Raw genomic sequence first — 24,049 nt, 5'->3', positions numbered from 1 at the left:
AAAGTTATTACGGGTTTTCCCCAAAAAGTGCTTAATTTTTTGAATATTTCACGTCGAAATATTCTATTTGAAATTTGGTGAATATGAATCTATTTTTCATTGGCTATAACTCTGATTCTACGAGGTCCAGAGACCTAACGCGTACACCATTTTTTTTTACTTTTTTACAGGCTATATTTTTGCTAAGAACGTTTTTTCGACTTATTTAATACTTACTTTTTGAGTTATTTGCGAAAAACCGTCTAAAAATGTGGTTATTTTGTTGAAAAATAAACATATTCACTCGCAAATAACTCGAAAAGTGTTGACTTGGCAAAAAAGTTCTATAGAACAAAAGTTACTTAAAATTAGTCAGTTTACCCATTTCCGGACTTATTTTGGACATATATTTTTTCACCCCAAAGAGGGGGTGAAAGGCACCCCCAGGGCAAAAGCACATATCGGCACAATATCACTTTTTTTCTTTGATATGTAAGCTATGCGTATGCCAAATTTCATGTCAATCCAAGCGGTTCTTTAAAATTTAGAGCAAAAACCGTGAAAGAATGGACTATAGCTGAAGCTATTATTATACAAAGCTTGTCTATTACATCAACATGCATCAAAATGCATTTTTTTAGAAGATTATTAATAATTTTTAAATTTTTTATGGAGATGGCTGCAGCGATTTTTTTATTTTGTGTATTTTATCAAAAAGTATATTTCTTATTTTTTTCTAGAATTATTTTTGTCGGACAAATATTTTTTCGTCTATAGATATTATATCACTTTGGCTATGCAGCAACGAATATTTTAGTGTGCAACATAAGAAGTACGAAAGTATTTTGCTCTAATAATTACTCCAACAAACAACAATATAATTTGCAATTTACTTTCGTTCTTCATATTTTGCACAGTAAAATATTCGTTGTCGCGATAATCCAAGAGGGTCGTATATTCGTGGAATGGGGTATATTGAATAAACTTAAAAACAACCTACTTCTTTCACGATCATAAACTTGTCAGGATGACACGTGTATCATGTTCCACAATTAAAGATTCCCCTGTTCCAGTGTTCCCATACATCAAAGTTTGGCCGACTCGACACTGTTAAGCTATGAACAAATTTTCAGATTGCTATTAATAATCTTTTATTTGGTACGCGGGATCCAGGACTAATACCTATCAATGGAGAAGTTTTGAATAACTTACGTTTTGCAGACGATAAAGTAATAATGACGGATAACAACAATGATTTATAGAACGTAATGCAACGCCTTAATGAATGAATACATACTAAAGGTGAAGGAAAGGAAACTAAATACATTATCATACAAATACTTACTTAGGAACATGGAACCATACATCAAATGTAGACCAAACCACAGAAATTAAGACACATATTGAAATGGCATGTATATCATTCATTAAACTTAAGAGGTTTCTTTGTTGTCGGGATATAAGGTTAGAACTACGCCTAATGATGCTTCGATGTTACGTATTCTATACTCAATGGCTTGGAAGCATGGACACTAAAATATGTGCATCTGATTGAGTCAGCCGCCTTTGAATTTTGACGTTATAGAAGAATCCTACGAACATCATTTATTCAACGAATTTCAAAAGTGAAAGTAACGAAAAGGAGAGGAAATAAAGCGGAAATATTATTAACTATCAAAAGACGAAAAATTGAGTACTTAGAACATGTGATCATGAGGGTAAAAAATACTTATTCTTACGACTTATTATGCAAGGAAAAATTGGAGGAAAGCGAAATGTGGGAAGACGAAAAATACCCTGGCTTAAGAACTTAAGGGAATGATTTGAATGCCGTACTGCAGAACTATTTAATGTACTAGTACACTTCAGAAGACCAAAAATAATTATTTTTTTCAAGAATTTTTTTCTCAGGACCTTTATTACAAATGAACATAAAACTTTTTACATATATATGTAACTCTTAGAGAGTATAAAAATATATCTTTTTTCATTTATGCACGTACACTAATATTGTAGAGGGCGCAAAAGTCGAGGCCTCGAAAAATGATGGCGGGCAGTTAATCTCAGGATTGGGTATCAGAAACAAAAAAATCGTACTAATTTTGAAAAAGAAAGGTTTCTTACGTGACAATTTACCACAATTTGACCAAAAAATAAAAAATTAATATTTTTTAATCATGAAAAACCGAAGAAAAACAGGCGATTTTTTCACAAAAATTTTTCAAATTTCCGTAAAATATTTTTTGCGGAATTTTTCACTAACGGTGGTAAGAAACCTTCCCTTTTCAAATGCCATACGATTTTTTTGTTTCAGAGATCCCAATCCTGAGATTAACTGTCCGCCATCGGAACTACTTTTGTTTCGAGGCCTCGACTTTGGACCCTTCTACAATATTAGTGTACGTGTATAGATGAAAAAAGATATACTTTTTGTATTCTCAAAGAGTTAGATATTAATATGTAAAAAGTTTTATGTTCATTTTTAATAAAGGTTCTGAGAAAAAAATCTTGAAAAAATGCTTATTTTTGGTCTTCTGAAGTGTACTAGTACCTTAAAGTGACAGTCAACACTTTGCTAACGTCCAGGATTTATTGGAGATTGACCAAATAATGAAGATTAGATCAAGGTCAGATAAGGTCAACAATTAGATAAACAATGCATTGCTTGGGGTTTGACTATAAACCTAAAATTAAAACTGTAAATTCATACAAGTACCTTGGTGTTACAATTAGGAATAACGGTAATCGTAGACTCAAATTAAGAAAATAATTGAACAAGGTAGACAGATGACAAAACAGTTGAATAGTAAACTACTTTAAATAGAAATCTGATTTTAGAAGATGTTGTAGGCTGACATTGAATGGCAGAATTAGATATTATAATACGATAAAGTGCAGAATATGGATTGATACACTTATAATCGACACTATAGAAGACAGAAATTTAAGATAATAGCCACTTATTCCGTATGGGCAAAGAAAAATGACCAAAAACAATGTTAAATTGGGTACCAACACAAAAAAAGCCAAGAGGATACTTAGAAAGACGCAATGTGTTAAAGACGCAATAATTGCGAAAAATCTGCGAGAAGAAGACTAGAACGATAAAAAGCGCTGGAAACTAGGTTGTATCATACAGGACCATTTAAGTCTTTTTTCACCACCAAATGTAACAAAAACAGTGCTATTCTTGTTCTCATGATCATTTTTCAGTGCGTCACAGTTTTTCGATTTCTCTCTAATGCATTAAGTTAGATGAGACGGAAAAAGCGGTAGCTCCGTGATTAAACACAAAAATAATGCAGCATTACAATGGTTATATACATAAGATGTCTATTCCTAACCTACGTTTGATTCGTTGATATTTAGAATGCGCGTTTTTCCTAGCTAATCAAATACACGTATTACGAACATTTGACGAAAACTTCGTCCATTTTGGCCATTTTTTAGAAGTGTCAAAGAGTCAAGTGACGGTTATTATTCAGGTCAGTATTTTGTGTACTTGTCATTTTGAAATTTCGAATTTGACTTCACTTGTGTTTCACAACGTCTTTGTGCATTATTTTGTGTTTTGGTTTAGAATTTAGTTCGTTAAAAGTTAGTCATTGACGTGAGGAGACTAGAGACATTCAAGATGTACCGAAGAGTGCTAAATATCTCATGAGTAGATAGAATAGCCAACGTAGAGGTAATGAGACTTACGCATAAGGAACGAGAACTAACAAATAAGAAGAAAACTGAGATATATGGGACATGTGATGAGAGATGTATATCTAATACTCCAGGTCATTATGCAAGAAAAAGATCCATAGTAAGGAGACGTAACTCATGGCTGAAGAACCTTAGGAACTGGTTTGGATGTAATAACAATGAATTATTTAGAGCCGCTGTTTCAGAAATAAAGATCTCTCTCTTTTTGAAGCTAGCGGAGACTTTTGAAGCGGAGACAGCACCTAGAGAAGAAGATAAAAACACAGTTTATAGATAGTTTTGTGTCATTTTTTAATGTTTCCATATTTATAAATTTAATTAACAATATTGTTTACTTTTTAATTCTATTCCCCTTTATAAAAAATACCTACATGTTAACATATTGTGTAAAAATCAAATCTACTAAATTACTAATTCCACAAGCTTTTCACCTATGGCTAAGTACGATTGTGGCATCTGTCACTGTCAGATTCGTCAATAATTACATGAAATAAGTCTCGACACAGCCAATACAGTATATGACGTCATAATTAATGACGCACTGAAAAATGATCATGAGAACAAGAATAGTATTAGTGTTGACCATTATCTACAGGGAATATAATATATTTGCCATTTATGGTATTAAAATTATATTTATTGTATAATTAGGACGTAAAAGAGTTTAATCATTTAAAAACTGCAATACATTGAAGAATTTTACACAACAAGTATAGAGTAAATTTTAATAATACACTTTTGTCATATCATACTTCATTGTTTAAAATAATTGTGAAATATAACTACAATCTTACAGTTTTCTCGGAATAGAAAATAATGAATGTCAGTAAACTTGTGATGAAACCTTGTAATAGAAAGCTATTTTAAATACATACGGTAAATCAAGATTTGGTCCATCAACACCGCTATGCAGATCGCTAGTTCCTAAGATGTTACTCAAACTTAATTCTGTTCCTTCTTTAGCTGTTGCATCACCGACTATTAATACAGCTTTTAGTACTGCAAGCACAGGACCAACGTGTATGTTCCTGTAAAGAATTTAAAATTAATTTTAAAAAATGTACCAGTGTCTTTACAAAGAGTCCCTTATTAACTTCAAACGGCCACAGCACCTCGAGCAAATACCGATCTGATAAAAATTTTATAAATGAGAAATTTGGAAAGTTTAGATTAAATTCGATTCGGGGCCACCACCATCGGCTGACCATGGTTTCTGCTTTTCAGCGTCTTCAGTGCCGCCTGTGGTGTATCCCGAAGTGAATTGAATCGAAGCTGTCGACATGACAAATGAGAAATTTATTTTTGTTTGAATGGAAAGCTTAGACTACCGCTATTGAGCCACTTATTATGACATGCAATCATGCCTTCTGGTTCATTTTACATAGGCTACTAAGTCTCATGAGCCATGCTTTTTCTTAAAATTATACATCGCAAAACATACAAGCTATGCAAAGAAAGAATACAAGATACACAGTTTGGATTCATGAAAGGTATAGGTACTCTACTGCTATTCACTCTACATGTATTATTCTAACGATGCAGACATATGACTTATGATGCGACTTCTAATGAATGATGCGGATATCTACACCTGCTTTGTGGACTACCAAAAATCATTCGAAACAGTTCAACACCGAAAAATGATATATGTTGTAACAAATGGAAATCAAAGCCATATAATACAATAAAAACCAATCATCCACAATAAGAATAAATCTCGGAAATGAACCGAAGGAAGCAATCAGATTCTACGAGGTGTTAGATAAGGATGTATACTTTTACCTTTATTATTTAATATAATATATATATAATGACAGAACATAATATTTAGTGATAACTTGAAAAATTACGAACATGGAATAATCTAAATTAAATTCTAAATTCTAAATGACATCCGATTTTCGGATGACACCGTTATTTTTGCAGACAGTTTAAAAAGCTTACAACAGCTAATGAACAAAGTAAATTAAGTAAGTGAACGATTTGGACTAAAAATAAACATATCAAAAACTTCTATGGTTATCAGCAAAAAATAAAATTGGAGACGCCCAACTGCTTGTCAAGAATACAGTAGTGGATCAAATAAAACAGTTCACCTATCTTGGAACAATAGCAGACGAACAATAGAATCACTCGCACGAGATACAAAGAATAGAGGAGGTTACGAGTGCATTCAACAACATAGCCAAACTCTTCAAAAGCCGCGTCCTTAATCTGGACATCAAAGTCTCTCTCGTTCCATCTCTCCTTGTGGAGTATTGGGCGCTTATGCGTTTCTTGGCCAAAAGTGTAAGATTGCTGTCTGACCGGGACAGCGCATCTTCTTTTGTTCTTATTCTCTGGATAAATTGTGAACTAATTCCCTTCACTCTCTTCTATCTTTTGCTCTCTTTTTGACTTCGTCCCATCTTAGTTTAATTTTTTCGTGTTCTCTCGTTGTTGTTCTTTTCCAGTTGTTGTCTGATCTGCCCCTCTTTCTTTTCCCCTCTGGTTGGTATTAAGTGCTTGTCTTGCTATGCTGCTTTGGTCTTTTCTCAAAGTGTGACCGATCCATTTCCATTTTTTTTCCTTGACTGTAGTAGATATGTTAGTTTGCTTTGTCCTTTCCCACAGTTCTGTATTAGTTATTTTGTTTGGCCATTATATTTTCAGGATTTTTCTTAGAGATTTGTTTACAAATGTTTGTAGTTTTTTAGTTGTATTTTCGTCCTGTTTCCATGTTTCTGCTCCATAGAGAAGTATACTTTTAATGCAACTATTAAAGATTTTAATTTTTTTTGTTTCCGATATTTCGTTTGTTTGCCAAATTCTATTTAAAGCGTTGAATGCGTGTTGCGCCTTTGTTATTCTCGTCTGTATATTCTTTTTACACCCCCCGCTCCTTTCCATGACAGATCCCAGATATGTGAACTTGTCTACCTCTTCTACTTCTTTACCGTTTATCATTATTTTATTATTTGGATGGTTATTGTTCTTTAGAAGTTTAGTTTTTTCTGTGTTTATTCGAAGTCCGATCGTATCGGAGTACTGTGCCAATTTGTCAATTTTTGCTTGCATATGATTTAGGTGTTCAGTTATCAGGCAGATGTCATCTGCAAATTCGAGATCTTCTAATTGTTTGAAAAGGTTCCACCTGATGCCTGTTCGATCGTCGATTAATTTCCTTATTACCCAATCTATCATAATAAGGAATAGGGTAGGGGATAGTACACAACCCTGTTTGAGTCCACTTTCTATGGATATTTCTTCTGTTACTTCACCTGAATGTTCTAGTTTGGCTTTGTATCCTTCGTAGAAGTGTTTAATAAAGTTTATGATTTTTAGTGGTATCCCATATAATCTAAGGATTTTCCACATCTGTGTCCTATTTACACAAAGGCCTTTTCGAAATCGATAAAACTCACATCTATACCTTAATTCCATTCATTTGTTCGTTCCAAGATAATTCTAAGGGTGCAAATGTGATCAATAGTGGAATGGTTGGAACGGAAGCCTGCTTGGTTGTTTCTCAGTTTTTTATCTAGTTCCGGCTTCAATCTTTCCAATATGATTTTGGTGAGCACTTTGGATGTGGCACTTAGTAGTGTTATTGCACGCCAATTGTTGCATTTGCTCAGGTCTCCTTTTTTGGGTATTTTTATAATCAATCCCTCTTTCCACTCCTTTGGCAATTTTTCGTCCGTCCATATTTCATTTAAAAGTGTATGTAGCATCTCTACTGACTGCTCGGTGTCTGCTTTTATTATGTCAATGGGTATATTGTCGATTCCTGCGGCTTTGCCATTTTTTAGTAGTTTTAGGGTGTTTCCAATTTCATCCCTTGTAATTTCTCCAATATTCACTTCTAGCTCTGGTGATTCTACTTCATCTTCTATGATTTGAAGGCTATGTTATTTCAGGCTTAGCATATATCTCTTCGAAGCATTCCTTCCATCTTTGTATTATTTATTTCTCATTTTTTATTCTATTTCCTTGTTTATCCTTTACTTCTCGTATATTTCGTTGTGCTTTTCCTGTTAAGTTTCGTATGATTGTATATTGTGTTCGTAAGTCGTTTTCTTTCGCTGCTTGTTCTGATATATTTAGCATCTCATTTATATAGTTTCTTTTATCTTTTCTGGCTTGTTTTTTTACTTCTGGCGTTTTTTGCCTTGTATTTCCTTTCAAGTGCCCTCTCTTCTTTCGATCCTTCCTTTTGTAGAATTTCTTCTTTGATTTTTTTTCTTTCTTCTATCAGTAGTAGAGTATCTTTGGTAATCCATTTTTTATTTTGTCTTCTTTTTAATCCGATTGTTTCTTTTGCTGTATTCATCATCACTTCTTTAAAATATTTCCATGTTTCTTCGACTGACTCTCCAGTTTGTTGTGATACTGTTCGGTTAATTGCCAGTTTCTCACTGAATTTATTTCTTATACATTCTTGTTTTAGGGCATCAACGTTGTACTTGTTCCTTCTGCTGATTTTTTGGTTTTTATCTCTGGACATCAATGTAGGGCTCCTGTAATTATATCTTCTCAAGACTACATATGTAGTTGGATCTTGGACGCTCACTGAAGCGATGAAGAAGAAACTTGAAGCCTTTGAGATGTCGCTATACATGCAAATCCTGGGTGGATATTATGGACGAAAAAGAAGACCACCGTACTACGAAGAATCGTGAAAGAAAAATGAGTGATGTACACGATTAAAAGGAGAAAGTTGGAATATCTCAGACACATAATGAGAAATGGCACCAAATACAAATTACTGAAAATAATCCTCCAAGGCAAAGTATTCAGAAAGCGAGGAATTGGGAAAATAATATCATGGTTAACCCATTAACGTGAAAAACCGAATATACGCGCAAAAGTTTGCTTGCCACATATACGGGGGTTTTTGGGCATTGCGCTTCCGTGTACTTCCGTTTAACACTTCTGCGCATCTATGCACGTCCCGACTTTTGTGGTAAACAAGTTCGTTGGTGTAAAATTGGATAAACAAGCACAAAAGATAAACGTTTTATTAAAATGAATATAATAGTCCAGAGAAATAAGGTTTTTGTCGGGACACTTGAGCAGCCAGGTTGCAAATGGATTTTTTGGGTACTACATACCTAATACATTATAAATACAAAAATGCCCGTCACAGTTCGGACGAGAAACTTAGTTATTAACAAATAAGGATCAAAAATATCAGTTTTTTCGTTTAAATCACTAAAGGTAAAAATAGGGTAATTAAATATTTTACTTATAATATTCTTCTTTTTGTAGATGAGCCAAGGTTTAAAATGGCACTTTTTGAATTTTGGTCCGATTATTTGTTGCTTCGGATATTGCAAAATAAAACTAAAATTTCGAAAATAAAAAATTTGCTATAACTTTTGCGAAAATGAATTTAGGACTTTCATATTGCAGGAAAAGTTGAGTCAAACATTCCATATAATGCACAAAAATTTTTAAGACGATTCGTCAATTAGTTTAAATTTTATTCAATTTGTTTATCGCAAAGAGCTTTTTTTCGCAATGTTATTGTTCAGAAAATAATAATGACATAGCAATTCTGTGGAAACCACATGCAAGAATAATAGTTATATTTTTAAAGTATTGAAAAAAATCATTAAAAAGTCATTTTTATCACTCCGAAACATGTTTAGTAAAATAGAGTCATTTTTGGCTTCTAAACAATTTGAATAACTTTGTTTATATTGACTATAGAGTAAATCTACTTTAGGATTTCAAAAGCTGGTATTTTTATACGAATTTTCAGAAAAAAACTGTTTGCCTAGGTTAATTAGGTTTAAAGTAAGGCACTTTTATTATTTAATTCGCAGTAACTTCTCCTGTAACATTGTTAGTTACCATACTACTCCGAAAAGGCTTGGCCAATTTTTATAAAATTTTACACGTTTATCCTGTAGGACGTTGAAGAGGTTTTAATCTATTTTTTATACCCATAAGTTATAAGGGGGGTTGCCACCCTGACTTTTTTTTTGTTTTTTTGGACAAAATTATCTACCTTAATTTTATATGATGTAGAATTAAAAAATACATACAACCCTTAATTTTTACTCTTCTATCACCAACCCTTATTTGTTAATAGCCATCTATATATTTACATCTATAAAATTCTCCTGTCACAGTGTTAGTTTCCATACTCCTCCGAGACCGCTTGACCGATTTTTATGAAATTATATATGTATATTCGGTAGGTCTTAGAATCGGTCGTAATCTATTTTTCATATCTCTGAGTGATAAGGGAAGTTTCCCCTAACATTTTGTAATGTTAGGTGGGGTTGTGTGTACATAACGTACTCTATAAGACTACGAGTACATACAAATTAAAAAAATTATGATCAAAATCCATCAAGTTCCAGCGATATTAATCGCAGCATATGTTTGCAGAATCAGTTTCATTTTTTGAGTGCACGTATTTTAGTAATTCCACTCGACCGACCACGAATTAATTCCGTCCGGACGCCATTTTTAAAGCTTTATTAACCACTCTGTTGAGGTTCAAAGTTTACTCAAACTTTTACACATAACCTATATCAACTTCAAAATGGCTCTAGTTAGGTTGCTTAATTGTTATAAACAAAGTAGCCGTCAATTAAATAAAAAAGTGGCTAACTTTGACCGTAATTAACCTAGGCGAAAAGTTTTTCGTTAAAAATTCGTATAAAAATACCAGTTTTTCAAATTCCATTGTAGTTTTAGCCTACAGTCAATATTAACAAAGTTATTCAAATTGTTTATAAGCCAAAAATGACTATATTTTAGTAAAATGTTTTCTGAGTGATAAAAATGACTTTTTATTGATTTTTTTTAAATGCTTTAAAAATATGACTATTCTTCTTTCATGTTATTTTCACAGAGTTGCTGTTATTATTTTCTGAACAATAACATTTCGAAAAAAAAAAAAGCTCTTTGGGATAAACAAATTGAATAAAACTTAAACTAATTGACGCATCGTCTTAAAAATTTTTGTGCATTGTATGGACTGTTTGACTCAACTTTTCCTGCAATATGAAAGTCCTAAATTCATTTTCGCAAAAGTTATAGCAAATTTTTTATTTTCGAAATTTTAGTTTTATTTTGCAATATCCGAAGCAACAAATAATCGGACCAAAATTCAAAACCGCTATTTTAAACGTTGGCTCATCTACTAAAAGAAAAATATTATAAATAAGACATTTAATTACCATATTTTTACCTGTAGCGATTTAAACGAAAAAACTCTCATTTTTGACCATTATTTGTTAATAACTAAAATTCTCGTCCAAACTGTGACGGGCATTTTTGTATTTATAATGTATTGGGTATATAGTACCCAAAAAATCCATTTTCAACCTGGCTGCTCAAGTGTCCCGAACATGGTATATTTTTGCCTTATTTCCCTGGTGTATAAAGCTTCCTGTTCTGAAGTACATTTTGATGCACTTATCAGCGGAATGTATCACTTTCCGCACAAGTTAGGAAAATAACTATAGCGTTAGCCACTTTATAATTACTGCTTTACTATACATTTTCCCTTTCAAAATCCATTCCTTTTTGTGGCCATAGGGGATCAACCACACTGCTTAGGATGTATAGGTAGATTAGCCTGAAGGATGCTGTACGAATTGAACCATTTCATTAAATTTTATCCGGCATCATGTACCGTTTTTACCGTAAATGAATAAATATTATTTTTTTAACAATCAAAAACTCAATAAACTTTCAATAATTTGAAAAAATAACTTATTTCTCACAGATTATTTACGAAGAAAAACTTAAAAACTTTATTGGGACCATTTTCTGACAGAAAGTTACATACAGTCGGAAAAATGAAAGAATACCCATGAGCGATCACATCAATCACTTATTTTGTATTTGTTGTCTTTTTCTATAAATAACAAAGGTTTGATATAGAAAAAGACAGCAAATACAAAATAAGTGATTGATGTGATCGTTCATGGGTATTCTTTCATTTTTTCGACTGTATGCATTCTCTGATAAAAAAACTAACTAGTTCTAAAACCGTTCGGTAAGGGTGCCTGTTACGCTCTCTAAACGAACTGAAATATAAGACGGCTTTGGCTTCGTGTTATGACGAGATGAAAATGGTTATTCATTTTTATTTCTATTGGTATTACTCCTATCTGAGTACGTAGGGCTGTAGGGTTCCATTTTCGTTGGAATTTTTTGCGTTGGACAGATGGGATAAAGATGGGATAAGAATTGCAAATTACAGAATTCCCTCATCTTCCTAGCTCCAGCCTCCGTTTGGCATGCATTTTTAAAAGCCACGGAGATGCAACCAGAAAATGGTTCCAATAAAGTTTTTATTTTAAATTTAATATTATTTTATATTTTATTAAGTTGAAAACTTTGACGTGTATCTAGCAGATGTCCCTATGACACCCAGGGCCATTTCGTTAGTTGCAATACGCGGCTAGTCATCTGGATTATTTCAGTTTGGTTTATAGATAGCAACTAATGCATTCTCTGATGAAAAAGTAACGAGTATTGAAACCGTTCGGTAAGGGTGCTTGTTGCGCTCTCTAAACGAACTGAAATATAAGACGGTTTTGACTTCGTTATGCAACGAGACGAAAATGGTTATTCATTTTCTTATTTTTAAAAACTTAAAAATGTATTACCTATGCGCAGCAGCCAAGAGATGTCGATCGCAACTCAATCTAACACCTAAGGGTGGTCTTGGGGCAGTAAGAGGAGGAGATCCGACGGAATATAACCCCGGTTGGGGACCTTCGGCTGTACGAAATAGACGAAGTAATAAATGACAAGTCAAACGCATGCCACCTTCAGCTCTTCCTTCGCCGTTATCCAATGACTTGACCTACAAGAAGGGTTACAGATTAGTTTGTAGCGTTTGAAAAAACTCCAACCATTTATTTTATATCCTAATTCCCAAAAAGAGTATCTATTTTTCCAATTTATTTCATGAAGTAATTTACCATAAATATTTTAAAGCCGTCCCTGTTTGAAAGTTTCAGAGTATTACAAAATGTTACGCAACGTTGAAGAGTACCGTTCTCCCCTTTAAAAAATTATTGAACTCGTCTCAAGTAAATAAATTTTTGTCAAATAAGCACCTCTAATGATCAGAATCGCGCTGTAATTGCGCGGTACTTTTCTCGATCTGTGGCTTCAGAGCGATAGAGCTGGGAAGTTTAGTTCACTACGTGGATTTCGATCTCGGTCATTAAAATGAATAGTACAAAAGAGTAGTTCGTTTAGTTCATTTAGTTCACTGATGATTCATACGACATACTTTAAGATGGGAGAATCAAATATAAATTAGTTCAAAGTAGATCAATCAGGAATCGTTTATTTTGACAAATGACATTAAATATTTTTGTAAATATAAAAAAATAAAAAGTAACCTATAAAATTGTATTTGTTTTATTACTGTTTACTAAAAGTCTGGGTTTTCACGTTTTCAGTTTTTCCTCGAAATAAATCTTTCAATATAATATAACGGTTTTATAAAATAACGGTTATTAAAAAATTTAATGGAAAAGTATGGGACATTATTCAGCATCTCTTTCTTTAACCCTCCATCGCATCTCATTTTCATAAAATGAAAAAGAAAAAGAACCCTTACTTAACGCAACCTTACTTCTATTTCGCTAGTAGGTCGTAACCGTAAAGTCGTAACTAAAACTAAAACCATCAAATATCAAATCAAATAATCAAACTCAGTAACAGTAAACCGAATTTGCATCTCACTCTTCCTCGTGGGGTTAAATTATGTCGCTTTTTCTTTAAATAATGTTTAAATATTAATTTACTTCGATCCAGCTCTACCTCGACAAACGTTTGCTTGCGGTTGGCGAGATGGATTGAAATCGTTGAAAGATCGAGATCGACAATCGAAAATATCGACATCGTTCCATTGTTGCCTCTCTCGCTCTGTCCGTTGCGTTGTGTTTGTGTGTTGCAGTTGCAGTCAGTACGTTTAATTCGATATGATTCGATCTTTTTAATATTTGTGATTGAATCTTTTAGTTCAGTTATGAGAGTCGATCTTTTGAACTAGTTCGTTCACGAACTACACAGCTCTAGAGCGAAGCGCAGTCAGTTTCACACCAAACTCTGCTGGTGTCACATCGACCCAGTGGTGGAACTCATAGAGAAGCTCACCTTCCGGCATCAATAAAATATTATCGCCATGTGAAACAAAGTGAAGAGTTTGTGGTTTGTTCCGTGACCATTGAAGAGTATTTGTAGAAAATTTCACTCCCTAGTTTTTGAAGTGAAAATGCAAATACGCAGTACAACTGAATTGCGTAGCTGATGGCCGGCCTTGCATGGTGATGTTATGTTCCTGCCCCGATGAGATACCTGAATTGGTCTCAACAGTCTCGTTCCTGTTTTGTCCTGTCCGATTTTAGAAGCCCTGTGTTCAAGTTCCAGTTTCCCAGAACCCCCTTTGTGTTATGGAATGTCTGCCCCACCCACCTGTAGAATGACACATGAAAGTGTTTGAAGTGTGATAACAGGATGTTTGTGTTTTGAGAAACCAGAAAAGTGATTTAGAAAAAGGTATGAAATATTTTTATTTTTGGTTAAATTCCAAGTGGATACTAAAGTTTTAATAGTGTTTTCAACATGGTAAATTTTTTGTAAGTAAAGTAAAATGGCAGTGACTTTGACAGCTACGTCAAATTTTATGTTGACATACACTGTCCAACAAGCTTAAAAGTTCTTTTGTAATGTAAAATCATGTAAAATAATGAATTTTGTATATTTTTGGAAGTCAGAAAATATTGCAAACCCTTTATTGCCCATAGTAGTCATGTTTGTAATAACCGTAACTTCATATTTGAGAGTATTTTTTTATAGTAAAAATAAAGTCTTAAAGGTTTGAATAAACGTTGTAAATGTACCTTTTTTATTTTTTCTAACCCCTGTGGAAAATTATTAACTAGATTCTAATCTAATACAACTGTAATGAGTTTTAGAGTAAAGGAGAAGGAAGTTGGCATAGAAGCCAGTGTTGATGAAATAGTAGCCCAGTATGACCCCAAACGAGGAATCTAAGAGGAATGTCCCCCCAATTGGTATCCGTAAGTAGCATGTCCAGTAAGTACCCATATGTGAACCAGAGGATTTATTTCGAAAGGCGTCCTTTTTTAAATAGTAGAAAGATCCGCTAGTCTGAGTAAGTATCCTTTTGTATTGGGTTATGGTAGTTAGTCTTCTTAACACCCCTCCCCCCCCCTAACGATTCCACGACCTGCCACCGCACAACCAATGAGCTGCCGTCTCGCAAAGAGGCTTTATGTGTCTGCTTCTTCTTCTTTAGCCCTGTTTCGACCCCCAGTATCTTAGTAGCTAGTCTTATCCCTGTCCCCATTAGAGCAGACATGTTAAAATGCTTTAAGTTCAATATACGAACGATTAGTTCAACGAACCCAATAGCTGCATAATCTTTATAGACAGTAAGAGTGTCGTTGACAAACTAATGCACGATTTCACCCACGATACCTAAACAGTTGCCTTGGTAAGTAATTCTTATCGATAGGAACTTCTTAAGTCAATACTTAGGAACAATCGCATTTCACAACTAAAAGAACTGCTTATCTAGGAAATGCTTTCCTAAGTATTACCTAGGGTACGTTTGAACTATTTTTGATAAGTAAAAAGAAGTTTTCGATTATTTGTCATTATTGTTTGTTTGCCAATTTGGTTTTATTCAATTTTGTACTATATAGTTATTTATAGTTATATAGTTATTTATAGTTATAGATATTTTATTTAGTAGTTAGTTATTTGTGCATTAAGTTTGTATATAATAAATACAGTCTTGTATGTTATTTGTATATGTACAGTGAAATGGAGGAAAAGAAAAGAGTTGTAAATTTCACATATGACGAAAAATTGAAGTTACATAGTTGAATTGTCATTAATGAAATAATTTTATAATTGATATAATAAATAATATGTTGAAAATTGCTTTTTAATATTAATTTTTTAATGACACACTTTTAGTTATATCATGAATGGGTTTTTGAAACACAACACTAGTTTGTTAGGTAGTAGGTAGACTACATAATTTTGTCAACAGACCTGTAAAAAACTCCAAAGGATTTTCTATATTTTCCAATACATATTATATTAATAATATAAAAGAAAATACAAAATTATAACTAATATACCTAATATTAGAGAACAACAGAAAAAATAAGGTAAGGAGCAAATTATTGACAAACGTCACAAGTACATTAGTCAAAATTTTAAAAATATAACCTGACTGTCAACGATAAGTAATACCTAAAGTTTAGGGAGATCGAAATCCGTATCCTAACGTAAGGTAATGCTTAAGCCGTTTAGGCAATTCTTATCGTATGGTGAAATCCGTTTTAGAGTTAGGAAGTACCTAAACCCACTTAGGTAATTCTTAAATATTTAGGTATCGTTGGTGAAATCGGGCATTACTTACATACATAAGTCCCAACTAAATCATATAGAACTGGAAATTATGACTCTTTATAATAAAATTGCAAATTTAGGAAAACACATCATTATATCATGGATAAAGGGACACGCGGGCATTAGGGGTAACGAAATAGTAGACAGGCTAGCCAAATCCGCCCTAGAAATAGGCAAAGAACCTCCCTTGAACTTATTACCCATTTCGGATATTGATATTATTAGTAAACGACATCAAAAAGAAGACTGGCAAACGTATTATCAAAACACGAGAACTGGAAGTAATTACAAACAAATGCAGCCTGAAATTCCCATAAAAAGATGGTTTCATTCTGTATCAAATCGCAATTTCATAAGAGTTATAAATAGATTGAGATGTAATCACGCTCTTACTCCCCTTCATATGTTCAGTTTGGATCTCACAGAGTCACCTAACTGTGAGTGTGGAAAAGAAGGTGATCTACTACATATTCTCTTCGAATGTTCCCATCAATCAGTAAATATAAACAAATTTTATGATAATCTTAATATTTTAAAAATTTCACTTCCCGTCTACCTAAACAATTTGATTTTTTCTGAAGATATTAATAAATTAAAAACAATTTACGAACATATCAAAAACTGTAAATATAAATTGTAGCAATATAATTAGTAATTTTGTTAAAACAAAACAAAACTGTTTGTTTTGTTATTTTTTTAACCCTGTAGATTTAAGTACCTAATTATTGTATATTATAATTGAAAAAAAAAAGAACAAGAAGAAAAAAAAGGAAAAAAAAAAGAGAAAAAAAAAACAAAAAAAGAGAAACAAAAATAGAGAAAAAAAAAAGGAAAAAAAACTAAGAAGATGTAAACCTCCGAGAAGTTGAATCGGGTTTATGTCTTAGCGTAGTAAAAAAAACAATTAAAAAAAAAAGAAAAAAAATACAAATTAAAAATATTTACATCCAAAACAGTGTATTTATTTAGATAGTAGTATGTTAGTTTCTTATGTACATATATTTAGAGTTAGAAATACAGAAAAATTCCTCTGATTGAAAAAAATGTTTGTTTTTAAAATAAAATGTCTGGCTAATTGGCTTAGCCAAGGCCATCAAATTCACACACAAAAAAGATTAGTTCAAAAGATAGATGTAAAACGTGGTCGAATAATAGTGTTAGCAAAAATGATTTGTATACAGCATGGTATTTTACAAATATTTAAGTATATTCAAAATATACATACACTCAATATTAACCTTGTTCTAAAGCTATTTCCTTGTGGCATTTTTATAATTAACTATTTAGATGGGAAATAAGCCACAATTAAATTGAAAAAAAGCTTGCTTAGTAAAAAATTCTTCTAATTTATTTTAAATAAATCATTAGAAGAATTTTTTACTAAGCAACAACATTTTTGTTTAATTTAGTAGTATTTTGTATTTTGACAACGACACCCGATTTGGGCGTCGTCGAAACGTTAATAAAATTATTTTTTTTCAATTTAATTGTGGTTTATTTCCCATCTAAATAGTTATTTTCAATATTAACATATTAATGATGTTTTAACGTATGTCCTAAACGTTTTGGCATAAACATAAACATATTAATTAGATTTTTTTAATGAAGAAATTTTAGTTAAACACTAACTAGTTATCATAAATTACAACTCAATACTTAACTAAACTATACCATCGGATTATGTGAAGTGGCCAATTCTGCTCTACTAGACGCAAATTTCTTCGGATGTCTCTCATCCCTGGACGGAATTAAGGTCAATTTCTCTGGGTTTTTCTTAAATTCGCCGTCTTAATTATTCATTATCTTGGGCTTCCCAAAAATCCTCTATTAGGCAAGCCTGCGACAAGTTTGGAAGATTATCGTTTTTAAAAACTTCGATGCGTATACTGGTATAAAAATTTTATTAAAAACTTTTAAAAAGTCAACCAAATGGAGTAAAATAGAACGTTGTCAATCTAATCAGATCTAACGTTCTGTTTTAATTCATTTGGATGACTTTTGAAGTTTTTAATAAAATTTTTATACCAGTATAGAAATCGAAGTTTTTTTACTTCTATGTAAGTTTTCTTTATAACTATGGTATAGAGCCAGCTACTGGGGTAGCAATGTATTAGTAACGGGGTAGTAACAAAGAATATGTGGTGTTGTCGAAGCCAGTTTTAGGTATCTCTTGAGTAATGGCATGATACTAGGTTTGGCCAAAATGACTTCATGACCACTTACATGAATTTTATTTTCCTCGCCAATTTGGAAAGGCAGCTGTGAATATAGCTCTAACTATTCAAAGCTTTATCTCTCAGTCTTCCCACAAAAGGTCGAGATACAACCCTCAGACAAGGATTTTTTCTACAAATTTCGCTTTGTTTGTATCTAACATTGTCAAGAAATTCCTTTACAAAAAAGTCTGGGAAAAGCTCTCGGTGCTGGTCAGTTAGGGTACGGAGAACAAGCCCGCGCTCTCTCCGATGAGATTAAAATAAGAATCGAAAATCGCGATTCAGAGAGCTGGATTGCACTCCGTATTCTAATTGAAAAGTAAGATTGTTTTGCCATCGCATTGCAACTGAATAAAAAATGGTATACATTTTTATTTTATAGTCGTATTACTCCGAAGAGTAACTAGGTGCATTTTCCGTTGGAACTTTACCAAGCTGCAGACGGGGATGTGAATTGTATAGTGTAGAATTCCTTCCCTTTGTCTTCACTGCAGCATCCATTTGGCTTGCAAATTGTAGAAGCCTTGGAGGTGTCACCAGGAAAGTGTACCAATAAGTTTTTCAATTTAAAAATCTTTTAGTAATATTTTTAATATTTTCAATATTATTAATGTTGCTATGAGGATTGAAAAACTTCATTTTTCAATTGCCAGATGACGCTAGTCACCTACCCTATTTGTTTCAGTTGCAATGTGTGGGAAAAGCTCTCAGTGCTGGTCAGTTAGGGTATGGAGAACAAGCCTGCGCTCTCTCCCATGAGATTCCAATAAGAATCGAAAATCGCGATTCAGAGAGCTGGATTGCACACCGTATTCTAATTGAAAAGTAAGATTGTTTTGCCTTCGCATTGCAACTGTATACATTTTTATTTTAAATTCCTTTACATTGTTCACATAAAATCCATCGTTTTCCTTAATTTCAGAATTACTCAAAGTGAAATATTTAGTGTACTCGCTTTAGGTGACGACAGCATTTAGGTATACGAATGAGTTGCACTTGAAAATATTTGAGACAAGTACGTCTCTTACGATATTTACCACCATTCCTTCTCAATCCCAACGATGTCTTACTCTTAGAAGATCTGTATCGACGAGCCAATCTCCCAATTGACATTCTAATATGTTTTTTTTTGCTCTTCTCACCAATCTCTCTGACCTCATCATCATTCTCTTTGCCTTATCCCTATGCGGGGTCGGCTTCCCTAATTGCATTCCTCCACAAAACTCTATCTTGGGTCATATCAAAGTTAATCCCCTTTACCAACATGTCCTGCCTTATCTTTTCCCCCCCCCCAGGTCTTCTTTGGTCTTCCTCTCCTACTCCTTCCAGGAATCTGCTCTTCAGCTATTCTTCGTATTGGGTGGTTAACGTCTCGACGTTGAACATGACCAAACCATCTTAACCTATGCTCTCTCATTTTGGCATCAATTGGTGCCACACCTAGACTTCCCCTAATATACTCATTTCTAATTTTATCCTTCTTTGTCACTCCACTCATCCATCTGAGCATTCTCATTTCCGCCACATGCATTCGTTGTTCCTCTTTCTTTTTTACTGCCCAACATTCAGTTCCGTACATCATAGCCGGTCTTATGGCTGTTTTATAGAATTCTCCCTTCAGCTTCATTGGAATTTTTCTGTCGCACAACACACCACTCGCTTCTTTCCACTTCATCCATCCAGCCCTAATTCTACTGCATGCATCTCCATCTATTTCTCCATTACTCTGTAATACCGATCCCAGGTACTTAAAACTATTGCTTTTTACAATCAGTTCACCATCCAAAGATACCATTTTATTTGTAGTAACTCCATCTTTAAATGAACACTCCAGATACTCTGTTTTTGTCCTACTAAGTTTTAAACCATTTTCCTTCAGAGCTTGCCTCCACTGTTCCAGTTTTTGTTCTAAGTCTCTTTCACTATTTCCTACTAACACGACATCATCAGCATACATTAAGCACCATGGAATGTTACCCTGTAGTTTCGCTGTTATCTGGTCCAAAACTAATGAGAATAAATACGGACTAAGCACCGAGCCTTGGTGCAATCCTACTTTCACATGAAATTTATCAGTCTCTCCCACACCTGTCCTAGCACTAGTCGTTACTCCCTCATACATATCCCTCACAATCTTTACATATTCACCAGGGACTCCTTTCTTATTGAGTGCCCACCACAGAATCTCTCGAGGAACTCTATCATATGCTTTCTCAAGATCAATGAATACCATGTGAGCATTTCTTTCTTTACTCCTGTATTTTTCCATCAACTGCCTTATAATGAAAATTGCATCTGTTGTTGATCAGTGATCTGCCCTGCATAAAGCCAAATTGATTCTCGGATATTTCGGTCTCTTCACGCATCCGTCTATCAATTACTCTTTCCCATATTTTCATGGTGCGGCTAAGCAGTTTTATAGCCCTGTAGTTTATACATTGTTGTATATCTCCCTTGTTTTTGTAAACAGGTACTAGTATACTGCTTCTCCATTCGTCTGGCATTTGTCCAACTTCCATGATTCTATTAAATAGACCTACCAATCTCTCTGACCTGTGTTCAGTAAATTCACGTGGTCTTCCACTTTTTGGTAGATTCAGGGATGGTATTCTCTGCTCGCACTCAGGTTTTCTTCTATAAATAGTTCTGCGTGAAATGTTGTAGATACTTCCTATTTCTAATTTATACGACATCTTAAAGCGAAAACTTCAAAATAAATAAATCTCAACTGACAGTCAACAAATAAACAAACTTTTGTTTCCAAAGGCCACTATTGATATTATTTTGTTTTTGTTAAAATTAAAGCCAATGAGTTTTGTGCCAAAACTTTTAGGACATACGTTATCATTTTTCCTCTGAACAATAACACAAAACTAACGAAATAAATTAGAATATAATTTAAATAACTCATTATCTGCACAACTTACTTTAAGCAAACTGGGTAGAGCTACTCTTCTGACAAAATCTTCCAGTGAAAAACAATGTCTCGCTATCAAAATGCATGTGAATACAGCAAGAGCGTTGTGAATGCTGACGTCCTAAAATAAATTATTTTTCAATTAATAAAACAAATTAAGGGAGGTATAGTTTTAAGATTGAAAAATAAATTGAAAATAAAAGTTGTCAAAACTTTAAACGCGTTTTATTCAAAACTTTTTTTTCAAAGGCGGTAGACATTGTGCAATTGTACATTTATGGACTGTATGTTTAGGTTGCTGGTTCAAGTATAATTAAGGGAGGGATATGATAAACAGACAATATTATAAATAATTGATGGATTCGACCGTTACTTGATGGAAGTTCATTTTATATAACGATAAAACACTGAAAACGGTTGTTTTCTATACTTTCACAAAATTTATTATATCTATGTGACTACAGATGTTTCGGCAGAGTGCCTTTCTCAAGTGATTTAGTTTACTATATGTGTTTGTCTTTTTAAAGTCTTTAACTGAAGAGGTTGAGGAGTGGGGAGCTGTTTGTGTCGAGTTGGTCATTCAGAATTATATCTATATTTTTCAGTTTATTAATTTCCATAGATTCTAATAAAGATGGCTTAAGGCCTTTATTTTGAATATTCAGAATTTGAAACTCTTCATTAAAAGAATGATTATGATCTAGAAGGTAAAGTGCGTATGCAGAAGTGTCTGTTTTTCTATTGTTTCTAACACAAAAGGGCTTTCAACAATAGAAAAACAGACACTTCTACATACGCACTTCCCCTTCTAGATCATAATCATTCTTTTAATGAACAGTTTCAAATTCTGCATATTCAAAATAAAGGCCTTAAGCTATCTTTATTAGAATCTATGGAAATTAATAAATTGAAAAGTACAGGATATAAATCTGAATGACCAACTCGAGACAAACAGCTCCTCACTCCTCAACCTCTTCAGTTAAAGACTTTAAAAGGGCAAACCCATAGTAATCTAAATCACTTGAGAAAGGCACTCTGCCGAAACAGCTGTAGTCACATAGTTGTAATAAATTTTGTGGAAGTATAGAAAACAAACGTTTTCAGTGTTTTATTGTTAAATATTATAAATTTATAAAAATCTTACTATGTCTGTTTAGTCACTGTTCGCGTTTTGTTCAACCACATATACCGATTTTCACACGCGGAGTTCGTGGTTCGTGCACGAGTTGCAATTGTTTTTAACGGATTCGCGATTATTTTATGTCGAATTAGATTATTGCATAGAGACTAAATGCGTTTGTTCAACGATAATGATACCCAAATAAAGGTCCAGGCGTGTGCACCCTTCGACTGGTCGTAGAAGAGATTCCCCAGTCACTCCCCAGCGGAGAGTGACATTCAATACAGGCTGAGATAGATTCGCGCGTGGCTTCGTCTCAGAAATAATTGTCTGTATTGGGAGGGAGGAAAACTTGGTAAGGGATAACTAATAAGGGTTGGGTTAAGTAATAATTTAAAACTACAGTTGAGTCCACGAGTCTTTACCTGTGCGTCATCATTTAAAGTATACGAAATAAGTCGGAAATTTACTAAACGCAACAGCAAGTGACAGAAAGTGGGTAGGTATTATTCCGATCACGGGTTATAGTATAAAATTTGACGTTATCAAATAAATAGAATGTCAAATTTAAGTTTTGCTTTAAAAGTTTGGTGCATAATTACAGCTACATTTGAAGTAGCTTAATAAATTCTTTGATCATTGATTAATAAATAAATGAACAATTTATAAAAAAATTCAATAACATATTTTCTTTTTGTTATTTTATCCACTTTGGCGGAACATTAAACTCAAGCATCCCTTAACTGTGTCAACAATGAGGTTAGCTTTGTACAATGTCAAAATTTATCGTAAAATAACAAACTTATCATGAAATTTCTAACTCCAATATAAAATAAGTTGTGAAAACAACTGTTTGTATACTATAAAAAACTTCAAAATGCAAAAATTCGACAAAATTCGACAAAACAGCAAAAAATTCAATAAACTGACAGCCACAAAAGTAAACCAACCAAAACGTCAGAAATTGTACTTAAAATATGTGAAAACATCCCCAATCGTCTTTCTTTGTACCTATCTCTTTTCAATGCACTGAATCTAGATCGTTCATAAAAATAACATGTGTCTTTAGTTAATAACAGGCGGCAGCTCGTTTGTTATTAGTTTCATGCGTGGAAGAGAATGATGCTAGATAAAAAGTATGTATTTGATCTCGCCAGGTATTAACGACGCACGGGTAAAGACTAGTGGACTCAACTGTAAGGATTGTAATTATGGGTTTCATACAGTAAAAAATAAAATATTATTTTTTGCATGTGAAAACTGAACAGATGAGTTACCTGTATATCCAGTTGATTTAAAACTTCTGAGTAATATCCAGGATGAGTGAGTGGGCAACATAATGTAAGTATGACTCCCAGCCATTCTGAAGCTAAAGAGTTGCAACAAGCTGTCATTTCAGCACATAAAATCGCCAGATCATTCAACCGTTCATTCTCCATTTCTCGGCAAACGTGAATTACTGCATTACTTACAAAAGAATACCTAGAAGACAAAAACCCAGGTATTTCCCACGCTACTTAGAGAATTTTAATGTGTATTGGGAAATCCCGTACTCGTACCCCCTCCATTGCCAAAGTGTCATGCCTGTTATCGAGTCCTACTTGGTCCTACAAAAAATTTCTTCTTCTTCTTAAAGTGCCGTCTCCTCAGTGGAGGTTGGCTACTACTTCTTTTCTACTACTAACTCTT

At 33.3% G+C, this 24,049-nt stretch overlaps 1 protein-coding gene across 2 annotated transcripts in view; it reads right to left on the bottom strand.

Moving 5' to 3' along the window:
- LOC114344448 (mediator of RNA polymerase II transcription subunit 12) overlaps positions 1-24,049 on the bottom strand; it is a 268,924-nt gene that overhangs the window by 73,903 nt on the left and 170,972 nt on the right. For both annotated transcript variants that reach the window (XM_050659395.1, XM_050659396.1), the window contains exons 12-15: positions 23,638-23,842; positions 21,251-21,361; positions 12,309-12,508; positions 4,566-4,718 (exon numbers count right to left, since the gene is read on the bottom strand). In XM_050659395.1, the coding sequence (XP_050515352.1) occupies positions 4,566-4,718; positions 12,309-12,508; positions 21,251-21,361; positions 23,638-23,842 (669 nt within the window). The remainder of the gene's footprint in view (positions 1-4,565; positions 4,719-12,308; positions 12,509-21,250; positions 21,362-23,637; positions 23,843-24,049) is intronic.

Source organism: Diabrotica virgifera, chromosome 8, assembly GCF_917563875.1.
Source record: "Diabrotica virgifera virgifera chromosome 8, PGI_DIABVI_V3a".
NCBI classification, from domain to species: Eukaryota; Metazoa; Arthropoda; class Insecta; order Coleoptera; family Chrysomelidae; genus Diabrotica; species Diabrotica virgifera.
The sequence above is the reverse complement of the archived record's forward strand: the minus strand, read 5'-3'. Positions and strand labels throughout refer to the sequence as shown.